The 10,446-nt window shown below is 47.7% G+C and overlaps 1 protein-coding gene across 1 annotated transcript; it reads left to right on the top strand.

Annotated features, from left to right (window-relative positions):
- Window positions 1-301: 301 nt before the first annotated feature.
- FOXF1 (forkhead box F1) lies at window positions 302-9,046 on the top strand (the record flags this gene model as incomplete). The annotated part of the gene is made up of 2 exons (XM_083370813.1): window positions 302-1,388; window positions 8,640-9,046. 2 exons carry the CDS (start codon window positions 302-304, stop codon window positions 8,795-8,797), a joined length of 1,245 nt encoding a protein of 414 aa, XP_083226939.1. The 3' UTR covers window positions 8,798-9,046.
- Between the last annotated feature and the right edge of the window lie 1,400 nt (window positions 9,047-10,446).

Here is a 10,446-nt window from a genome sequence, read left to right as displayed (position 1 = left end):
GGGTGGGGGCGGGAGTTGGACCCCTCCCTCGCCAAGAGGGGCGCGCCTTCGCGTCACCGCTCCCTCTTTTCCGGGCTTCCTCCGCGGTAGCCGCCCGCCGCCATCGGCGCTTGAAGAAGAGCTGCCGGCGGATCGCAGGCCCCCGCCGCGGAAGGCAGGCGGGCAGGCTCGGGCGGTCGAGCGCGCGGAGCAGCGAGCCGGGCGCGCGCGCGCCTGGGGAGGCCGCCCCCCTCCCTCCCTCCCTCCCTCCCCGCCCCGGCGCCTGTCCTTAGGGAGGGGTGGGGGCGCCCGGTAGCCGTCGATGACCGCAGGGCTCCTGCTGCGCGCTCCTGCCTCTCGCCCGCCGCTGCCGCCGCCGCCGCCGCCGTTGCCCGAGGCCGGGGCGCTTGCTATGTCCGCAGCCTCCGACAAGCCCCAGCCGCCGCCACCGCTCGGGCCAGCCGCCGCCGCCGCCGCCGCCATGGAGGCCGCCTCGTCCACCAGCTCCTCGACGCCCAGCGGCGGCGGCGGCGGCGGCGGCCCCAAGACCAAGAAGAGCAACGCGGGCATCCGCCGCCCGGAGAAGCCGCCCTACTCCTACATCGCGCTCATCGTGATGGCCATCCAGAGCTCGCCCTCCAAGCGGCTGACGCTGAGCGAGATCTACCAGTTCCTGCAGGCGCGCTTCCCCTTCTTCCGCGGCTCCTACCAGGGCTGGAAAAACTCGGTGCGCCACAACCTCTCGCTCAACGAGTGCTTCATCAAGCTGCCCAAAGGGCTGGGCCGGCCGGGCAAGGGCCACTACTGGACCATCGACCCGGCCAGCGAGTTCATGTTCGAGGAGGGCTCCTTCCGACGGCGGCCCCGCGGCTTCAGGAGGAAGTGCCAGGCCTTGAAGCCCATGTACAGCATGATGAACCTGAATTTCAACCACCTCCCCGACAGCTACGGCTTCCAGGGGCCCTCCTGCCCGCCCAGCAGCCTGCCCTTGGACGGGGGCGCCCTGGGCATGGTGAACGTGGACGGCATGGCCCTGGCCGGCCACTCCGTGCCCCACTTGCCCGCCAACGGCGGCCATCCCCACGCCTACATGGGCAGCTGCGGCGGCGGCGGGGCCGGGCCCGCCTCGGCGGGAGGGGACTACGGCCACCACGACGGCTCGGTGCCCGCTTCCCCGCTGCTGCCCGGCGGAGGGGTGATGGAGCCCCACTCGGTTTACTCCGGCACGGGGCCCGCGGCTTGGGCGCCCTCGCCCGCCCCCGGCTTGAACGGCGGCGCCCCCTACATCAAGCAGCAGCCCCTCTCGCCTTGCAACCCGGCGGGGAACCCGCTCTCCTCCGGCCTTTCCCCGCACTCCTTGGACCAGCCCTACCTGCACCAGAACAGCCACAACCCCGCCGAACTGCAAGGTAAGGGTCCGGGACGGGCGTCGGGGGGGGGGGGGGCTCCAGACCGGATTTATTCCTTAGGATTCGTACTAAGAGCGGCTGCCCGGATCTTGCTGCTCAGAATCATCTTTCTTTCTTTCTTTCTTTCTTTCTTTCTTTCTTTCTTTCTTTCTTTCTTTCTTTCTTTCTTTCTTTCTTTCTTTCTTTCTTTCTTTCTTTCTTTCTTTCTTTCTTTCTTTCTTTCTTTCTTTCTTTCTTTCTTTCTTTCTTTCTTTCTTTCTTCCTTCCTTCCTTCCTTTCCTTTCCTTTCCTTTCCTTTCCTTTCCTTTCCTTTCCTTTCCTTTCCTTTCCTTTCCTTTCCTTTCCTGAGACGGGCGGGCGGGCCCAAGCTTTGGAGGGGGGGGGGGGGAAAGCGGGTTCAAGGCTCCGGGAAAGTGGGAAGCCAGCGGCCCGAAGAGCGAGGCGATTTCACCGCCGAGCTGAAGGCAAAGCGAGTCGTGGGGTGGGGGGTGGGGGGGTCTAGCGAGCGGGCGGTGGGAGAAAGAAAAAGAGAAGGGACGCGGGTGGTCGTGCGAGGAGTCTCGCAGGCCCGAGGAGGTTGGGGGGGGGGGCGCGAGGCTAGGAAGGCGAGAACCGCTCCGAGCAATTCCGGGTTGTGCCTCTCTTAGGGAATAGCTCTGGCCGCGGGGCAGCAACCTTAATTACTGCTGGCGCGGATCCCTTCCCTGCCTTTCCCCAGCCGTGGGCCAAAAGGTTGCCGTCTCTTCCGCGTGGGAAGAGGGGAAAAATGGCCAGTGAGGCCTCCGCGAGAGGGTGACGGGATGGGGGGATTCCTAGAAGGACGCCTCGTCTCGGAGGGGCCTCATGAAAAAGCGACTCTTTAGAAACGAAGTTGAAGGGGGGAGAAGAAAGAGGGTCGCGGGGGGGGGGGAAAGGGGAAATCGGTGAGGTGGTCTTCAGTCAACTGAGGTGCGGGTCAATCCGACGGCGCCAGGAAGGGAAGGGCTGTCAGCTCCCTGCCTGCAGCTCCTGAATTCCCCGGCTTTCCCGAAATTGCTCAATTAATGCTGTTTTTCTCTCGAAGAAATCCGGCACCAAACGCAAAGGGAGCCCCGAAACACGAGAATCTGCCGCAGCAAAGCGCAAATATGTAGGATAGGAATCCCTTTTGCCCCCTCCCCCAATTCCTTAACCTTAGAACTGACCCGCTCCCCTCCCATTCAAGGGGCTAAAATCTAGGAAGAGGAAGATGGAAAAGAATTTAATCGCCTCTTTCTCCGTCCTGGCAACTGGGGTTCGCTGCAATATTTCTTAGAAACCGTAGATACGGGAGGGTAATTGTGTGGGGGGTCCTGGTAGAAAGAAAGAAAGACTGAAATCCCGACAGGCTTCCATTTGGTTTTAATATTTTCTGCCACCTAAATTTGATGCAAATGTAATTTGGACAGAAATGATTATTTTGATTCGTCGCACAGTCAGCCAGATGTTTAGACTGGATTTATCCACCTATCGTGTATCTAGCATTGTTACCATATGGATGTATTATTATTATTATTATTATTATTATTATTATTATTATTATTATTATTATTATTATTATTATTATTATTATTATTATTATTATTATTATTTTCAATTCGATCCACAGTCTGGGAGAACTGGTAAAAACTCAACAGCTGAAATTCTAATCAAAAGACCAAAGAGCTATTAAGGTAGCGTCTGAGTATATAGGCAATTCTGAGTAGGGTAGGGTGTTGTTGTGTTTTTTTGCAAAGTCAGAATATTCAGGTCTGATAAGTTCAAAATTTCCATATATCTAGGCAGCTCTTTGGGTACTGTTCTAAAGGCTCCTATTACTGATGATATTGTTGTTACTTTTATTATTAAAGATTTAATCAATTCAATTCACAGCCTGGGACAGGTAAAAACTTAACAGTTTAAGTCCTAATCAAGGATCCAAGAACTGTTGTTGTTATTGTTGTTATTATTGTTATCCACCTATGTAGTTTGATTATTATGCCTGGCATTTTTATGCATCTGTTGAGCATTATTATTATTATTACGGTTGGTTGCAGTCAGCCAGATGCTTATTATTATGCTTATTATCCCAGATCAATCCACTGCAAAATGAAGGCCTTGGGGATTAATAATTGAGAATTCATTCTTTCCCCTTCATTATCTTGTTCTGATGGTCAAATAAACAAGAGCGGTTTAAAAGGTGAAAATAAGTTCCTTTAGAAATAGGATGGGAACTTACATTTTAACTCTCCTTAAAGTTTTGGGAAGACAACCAGTTTTAGCAATCACTATCCCAGATGCTAAGAAAGCATGACTAACTTTCTTGTTTTTGCTTAAACTGGTGATCTATCTTCTTATGCTGATTTTATCTATTGGGAGGTTATTGATGGAGAGAAGACTCTGTAGGTACAAAATGACACTGTAAATCATTTTTATTTTATTTTAATTTTTTTCATCATTTCCCTATCATGCTTCATAATTTTGTGTGTGAAATATACATGCACAGTTTGCTGGGAATATGTGCTGTTGCATTTTCCCAACACAATTAACCTACTTGCAGGATTAACTTGTTTTCTGGATTCACACAACACAGGAAGCTCCGCGGAACAAAACCAAAATAACCTATTGAAGGTCAGCAAAATGTATTATGTCATCTGAAGGCAGCTGCTCAGTTTTTCCCTAGCCAGGTTAAGCCTGTCTTATGAATGCAACTGAGCAGAGTTGGGACGCCTGAAATTTTTTGAGCTGGCGATCAGAACTTTTTGGGGGGAGGGAGGGGGGAATGTGCCATTCCGCTTTGGGCACCTATTTTAAAAGATTCAGGAACATCAAAACTCTTCATTTTGTCGCCAGCCGTTTTCTTGACTTGCAGAGCAAAAATGACCGTAGGAATAATATTCCTCTCCTTTGCAAAGTCACAATTAAGGCTGACCAAGCCTATCGACCAAGGTGCCGGTTTTTCTCTGCTTATCGATGGCTGAAATGAACTTTTCCGACCCGCGTCTTTAATTTTCCTCTTCATGAAATCGAGCTGAGCTTTTTACAAATGCGCTCGCCCCGTTAAATGTGTGTTGTTCATATAATGATAATAATAATAATAATAATAATAATAATAATAATAATAATAATAATAATAATAATAATAATAATCCCTTCCCAGCTGGCGATCATTGTTAGAGCCACCTTGAAAAATAGCTGTAGAAATCGGCTGTTTCAAGGTGGGTCTCTCCTGAGGCATGCCCCCTCTGAGAAATCTGGAGAATCTTGATCCCTCTTGGGTAGACGGAAAGTCTTGCTTTCCCCCTGACAAGTTTGTTTGTTGGCCAGGGGTGCCGTGGGAGTTGTGACTTTTTCCTTCATCCTCAAACCTTCCTTATCCCCCACTCTGACTGAATCTGGATTAATCAGCCCCTGTGTTCCTGCAAACTTGGCTGGTTCCAGAAAGGATGGAGATTAAGAGTAGGTGGGTGGGGTGGGGGGGGCTTTCTACTATTATGGGTGTGTGTGTGTGTGTGTGGGCAAATTCACTCAATTTCTGAGCAGAGAGACACCAGGAACTTCACAAGGTCCAAGAATTGGTGGGCCGGTGAAGATTAGAGCGTTTTCCAAGAAAGAAAGTGAAATGCCTTCTCTTCCATCTCTGGGTGGGGGAGAGAGAGATAATCCAGGTAAGACCTCAATACAGCTCAAGTGGTGTGAAGGGCGCTTTGAAACTGACCAGGCCTTCCAGCCTGAAACTGACAAGCGTTTGGGGAAAAGCCGCGAGGCCTAAAAAGGCGCGGAGCCTGGCGTGATTTTGATTCCCAATCCCCTTTCAATTCCTCGTGGGTGGGGCAGCCCAACACACACACACACACAGACACAGACACAAACACACACACGGCAAGGGCGCATTGAAAACTCGCCTCGCCCGCTTGGAGCACGCGAGGCTCGCTTCGCGTATCTCTTTAGAATCGCGGCGGAACGCGAGTGGGAGAAGCGCGCAAAGTCGAAAGGAAACCGTTTTGCGACTGGGGGGGCCGCAACGGCCGCCTCGGGGAGCGCTGGGTGCGCAGAGAGGGTTCTCCCCCTCCCGCAGCCAGCGCAGCATCCTCCGCTTCTTAAACCGGACCTGGGATTTCAGACAAGAGAGAATCCAGCGCGTGCCAACCTTGCGCGGAATCTTGCCTTGCCGAAGTCAGAACCCGGCGCGAAAGGATCTCCAACTCCGTCAGGCTGGTTTACCCAGTTGGAAGAAATGGGCTGCAGTTATGTAATTATAAATTGGGAAAGTGTGGGTAGATTGCGCAGGGGTACAACAAGATCCAGGACAAACGGGGCTATCCCGGTGGCTTCTGCTTTTGTGCTGACCTGCAGACAACAAAGAATGAAGGCTATTGCTAAGCACATTGGTTTGTGCTTAAATTGTAAGCCGCCCTGAGTCTTCGGAGAAGGGCGGGATATAAATGGAATTAAAATAAAATAAATAAATAAACAACACACATGGATACCTGCCCTTTGGGTCTTGTCCTGATCAGTGCACGCTTGAGGATCTCATGGCAGCGACGGAAGGTTGCTAGTTTCTGGGCGTGGTCAGTTTAATTTGCGCACAGTTTGTTTTGCATTTTTTTGTTTTTTGTTTTTTTTTTACATTTTCAATTTTATGCTGTATAGTACGCCTTATTTTAATTGTGATGCTTCTGACGTGAACCAGCCGACCAACAAACACCGGTGGGAAGGGAAAGGCGCCTTAATGAGGGATGGAAGAAGTTAAAAAAACACGCCTCAGCGTTACTGAGGGGCAATTATTCCAGGTAGCCCCCCCCCCATTCTGCTCTCCCGTCTGTCTGTCAGGATGAAGGTGTGGTGGGTCTTTGCGCCCCTTAAGTGGAGCGATCAGTTAATCCCACCAATCTTGGGATTTCGTCCAGGCTATTAACAAAAGGACACCAATCAAGCAGAATGGCTTAAAGGGGGGAAAACTGAGGAGAGAGAAAAAGAGAAACTTAAAAAAATATATATTTTTGGGGGGGGAGAGAAATGATCGCCAGCACTACAATTTCTTAAGGCTTCTCTCTCCGCCATCTTAGCAATGTATTGGTTTGGATACTCTAAAGAGGTGTGAAAGGAAACTGGAGTTTGATTTAAAAAAAAATCCACTTTGGGCGTAGGAGGCTCTTGGAAATGTCAAAGAGATAGAATAAATGCGTGTAACATTTTCACTTACCAAATTAAAAAAAATCAATACAATTTTCTAGTTTGGAAAAAGCTCTACTAGATTCTTTCTTCAATGATTTTTTTAAAAGAAAATGGAGAAACACTTTTCCAAACAGAAATGGGAATGGATGCAAAAAAAAACCTACTGTTGCTACTTTTAAAAAAAAGCACTTTGGCAGTAATGTGTGATTGGGCATAGTTTTACCTTATCAAATAACTCTAAAAAGCAAATAAATAAACCCAGTTAAAGCTCTGCTACTATCTCAGAGACCCCCTCTGAAGCCGGCTGCATACTCGCTCTGTTCCTATAAGGCACCCTGCAAAGTGCTATCTTGAAATATTATTTAAAATAATTTAATTTGTCAAGTTGCTGGCTCGCATGCTTCAATTCTTTTGGCAGGCAGGCAGACCTGGAGGTGCTTCTTTAGTTAAAACAAGACGGGATTTGTTTCTTTGTAAAGGGCAAGGTGTAGGACGGATAATGAGCAGGCCTATCTTGTACATGTCTACTTAGAACGAAGCCCCACTAAATTGGGTGGGACAAACTCCCTAACAAACTAATATCTCATTCCTCCTTCAACGTGAAAAATAGTCTAGAAAAAGTTCCGAGTGGGAAGAATTACTTGGAACACCAATGTTCCAGCTTGATTTCTACTGGGGTTTAAATATTTCCAAAAACTGCCAACAGCTGCGGATCTGTAAACAACTGGGCTAGAAATTATTTTATGGCTTACGCTGATTTTGCAGCCTCAACCATGCAAAGGTTGGGAAGGGTGTAGATCTCCTGTCCTCCAGAGAACAAGGGGCAAGATTGATCTCTGCTTTTAATAAAATGTCTGTTTGCGATCCAAGATTGGCAAAGCTTTGTTTACATTCATTGCAGCTCTTTGGTAGGGCACAGAAATCATATAGCCATTAGAACAATTTTTTTAAAAAAAAAATCAGGGGGTTGTTTTTTGAGTGAGCTGGAGGGAAGAGAGTCCCTCCCCCCCTTCGTCAAGAAAGCTAAAGCGATGCACACAAGTTAGCACCCCACCCCCTCCAAATTTTCTCTTTCCTTGGCCAGTCAGGAAACAGACAGTCCCATCCCATCCTGCAATTTGCAATTGGACAAAATTCCTATTCTGAACAAGTGGGAATTTCCTTAAGCCAAATGCAGATACACAGAGAGAGAGAGGGGGGGGGGAGGGAGGGAGGGAGGGAGAGAGAGAGCCAAACTCAATAATTTAATCTAATTGGGTTTAGTAGTTGGAACAATTTTCCATCCAGGAACAGAAGTGGGATCAGTTGACACGGGAAGATAAAATGAATAATGATCTTGCCAGAGATCCAGAGTTGATTAATTAATTTAGTTCATTTACCTTCTGTCTTTTGATTCCCAATGAAACCAGTCGTATAGTTTTTCACCTAAGAGACTTGCAAAAAAAATTTCTGTTTTCATGCTTCCACCTGCATTTTGGTGGGGGAAAAAAAGAGATTTGGTTTGCTTTTTTTTCTTTCTTTCCCAAATGGACTGTGAGTTTATGAGCAGTTTGCGATAGGGTATTAAATTCTACTGTCCAAGGAAAGGGAACATTTCAACAATTTGAGGCGATGAAACCTCTGGTGGCCCTGGGATTGTGCTGCCATAGCTGGTTTAAGCGTGGTTGACTCAAAGGTCTTTGTTGGGTTTGCAATCACTAACTAATCAACAACCCGGTTGGGTCAAAATGTGGGTAGTATTTTATAGTTCCATGTATTATAGCCAGAAAACCATCTATCTGATGCATTCAGTTGACATTAATAATTGGATAAAGCCTTTTATTAGGAGTAACTATAATTTAATGGTTACATTCAATGATCTTTTCCATCTGTATTTTTTCTAACCATAGGCCAAAACTGTTGGGTGCTTTTTATTCTCCTTCCTTCCTTCCTTCCTTCCTTCCTTCCTTCCTTCCTTCCTTCCTTCCTTCCTTCCTTCCTTCTTTTTTATGCTGAACCAGGAAGCCCCCAGGGTGATGCCATTTTTCTCTTTCTCTCCCCACAGCTATTTCAACCTTTTCTCTGCTTTGCTTTTAGGAATCCGGTACCATTCCCAGTCCCCCAGTATGTGTGATCGGAAAGAATTCGTCTTCTCCATCAACGCCATGGCATCCTCTTCCATGCATTCTGGAGGCAGCGGCTCCTACTACCACCAGCAAGTCACGTATCAAGACATCAAACCTTGTGTGATGTGACAATGAGGCCGGGGAGTCCAGCTTACCTGGGGGAAGAGAGAATCCCGAGGGATCTCCTCATGAAAACTACGTAGGACTTCCTGTTGCCCTTCTTCATCGGGAGCCCTAAGACCTCCCCAGAAGTTAGTCTGTTAGCTGTTCATGAGGTATATAAATATTCAAGACACCAATGGAAGGAACTGTCCGTCTTTCGGCAAAGGTGGAAAAGCTATGTATTTTGTGTGCCTTTTGGGGTGGGCCCCCAAAATGCGCAGCATCCCTTCTTTCATCTCGGGAGGACCCGAAGGCCCCCAGCCATGAGACCTACACTCATTTCCGACAACCACTTTCAGATTCCTTCTTCCAGGGTCCAAATCCAATCTCTTTCCAAAGATATATCCTGCCCCCTCCCCACTCCAGCATGTAATGTTCCATTTTAATGAGCCTGGATGAGAACGGATTTTAGATGTGGAGGGACAGAAATCCACCTTATGAAAAAGGAACAATCTCCATGAGAGCAACTGACAAGGCTTCTTTCCGGAGTTCTTCATTTGGCAAATGTTGGCCTGTCTTTGCGGCTCCCCCCACCCCCCTGCTTGGCACTAAGGAGAAAATATATGCCCTTGCCATGTCTTTGAAGCCCTCATTCAGAGCAACAGAGAAATGAATCCCCAAATAACTCTTGAGGCCTTCCTTCCAAAATTGTGTGTTGTTTCCAACGGTTTTTTCTCTATCTGAAGGGTTGGTGAGCTCTGAGCCAGACACACAAGCCCTCAGACAGACCACAGCCTCACAAAGGAATGGTCGGGGACCGCCTTGGACAATGGCCTGATGTTTCCAAGACTCACTTTCCTTCTGGCTATGCCCAGCCTATCTTAAATATTCAGTACAAAATTACAAAAGAAAAGCACTTTGAGAAAATAAAGGTTGAAAAATGGGAATAAAAAAGATTAACAAGGCTCAGACGCTTATTTATTCAAACTTTTTTTTAATAAACCCCAACCACAGCCTTGACCGAGCAGTATTAGAAGGGTTAACATGTCGACAATATTTGCTGTAGAAATGGTATGGATGAGAAAGACTGTGTGACTGTCAGTGGGTATGTATGTTTAAAGTAATCATGGCAAATATCCAACAGCTGTAGGGCACCATTGCCCCTGTGTTTTATAGACATGAAGGATGCTTTTTTTGGGGGGGGGAAAGGTCAGTTTGTTGGGGGGTTTTTTGCCTGAGAATAGAGCTTAGAAGATACACCGATTTTAAATTTTATTCTGCACTGTATAAAAAAATGTAATTATGGCAGAAGGGGCCTAGACCCCCTATTTTTGTGTACATTCTTTTTTTTAAAAAAAATGGAATGCAAATATTTTTTTAAATGTGTAGTATTCGTACCCCTTCGGACCCAAATTGTATAAACTGTAAATAAATCAGCGTGACATAGTCATCTGCGTAATGGCATGTTAAGAATAAAGGTCAAAGGAGAAGAAGTCCTTTATCCTGGGACATTCTCCTGGGACATCGTATTTTCTATATCGGCCTTCATTCACGGGGGGGGGGGGGAAGATCCATTCTCCATCCAAGGTCTTTCACAGGAATCCAGTCTAATTCTATCTTGCGTGCATTGTCCATTGTAAGACTAACTAAGGGAAGACTAAAACCAAGCTACAGAC

The sequence above is a fragment of the Vipera ursinii genome, assembly GCF_947247035.1.
Source record: "Vipera ursinii genome assembly, chromosome: 10".
Lineage (NCBI taxonomy): Eukaryota > Metazoa > Chordata > Lepidosauria > Squamata > Viperidae > Vipera > Vipera ursinii.
The sequence above is the reverse complement of the archived record's forward strand: the minus strand, read 5'-3'. Positions and strand labels throughout refer to the sequence as shown.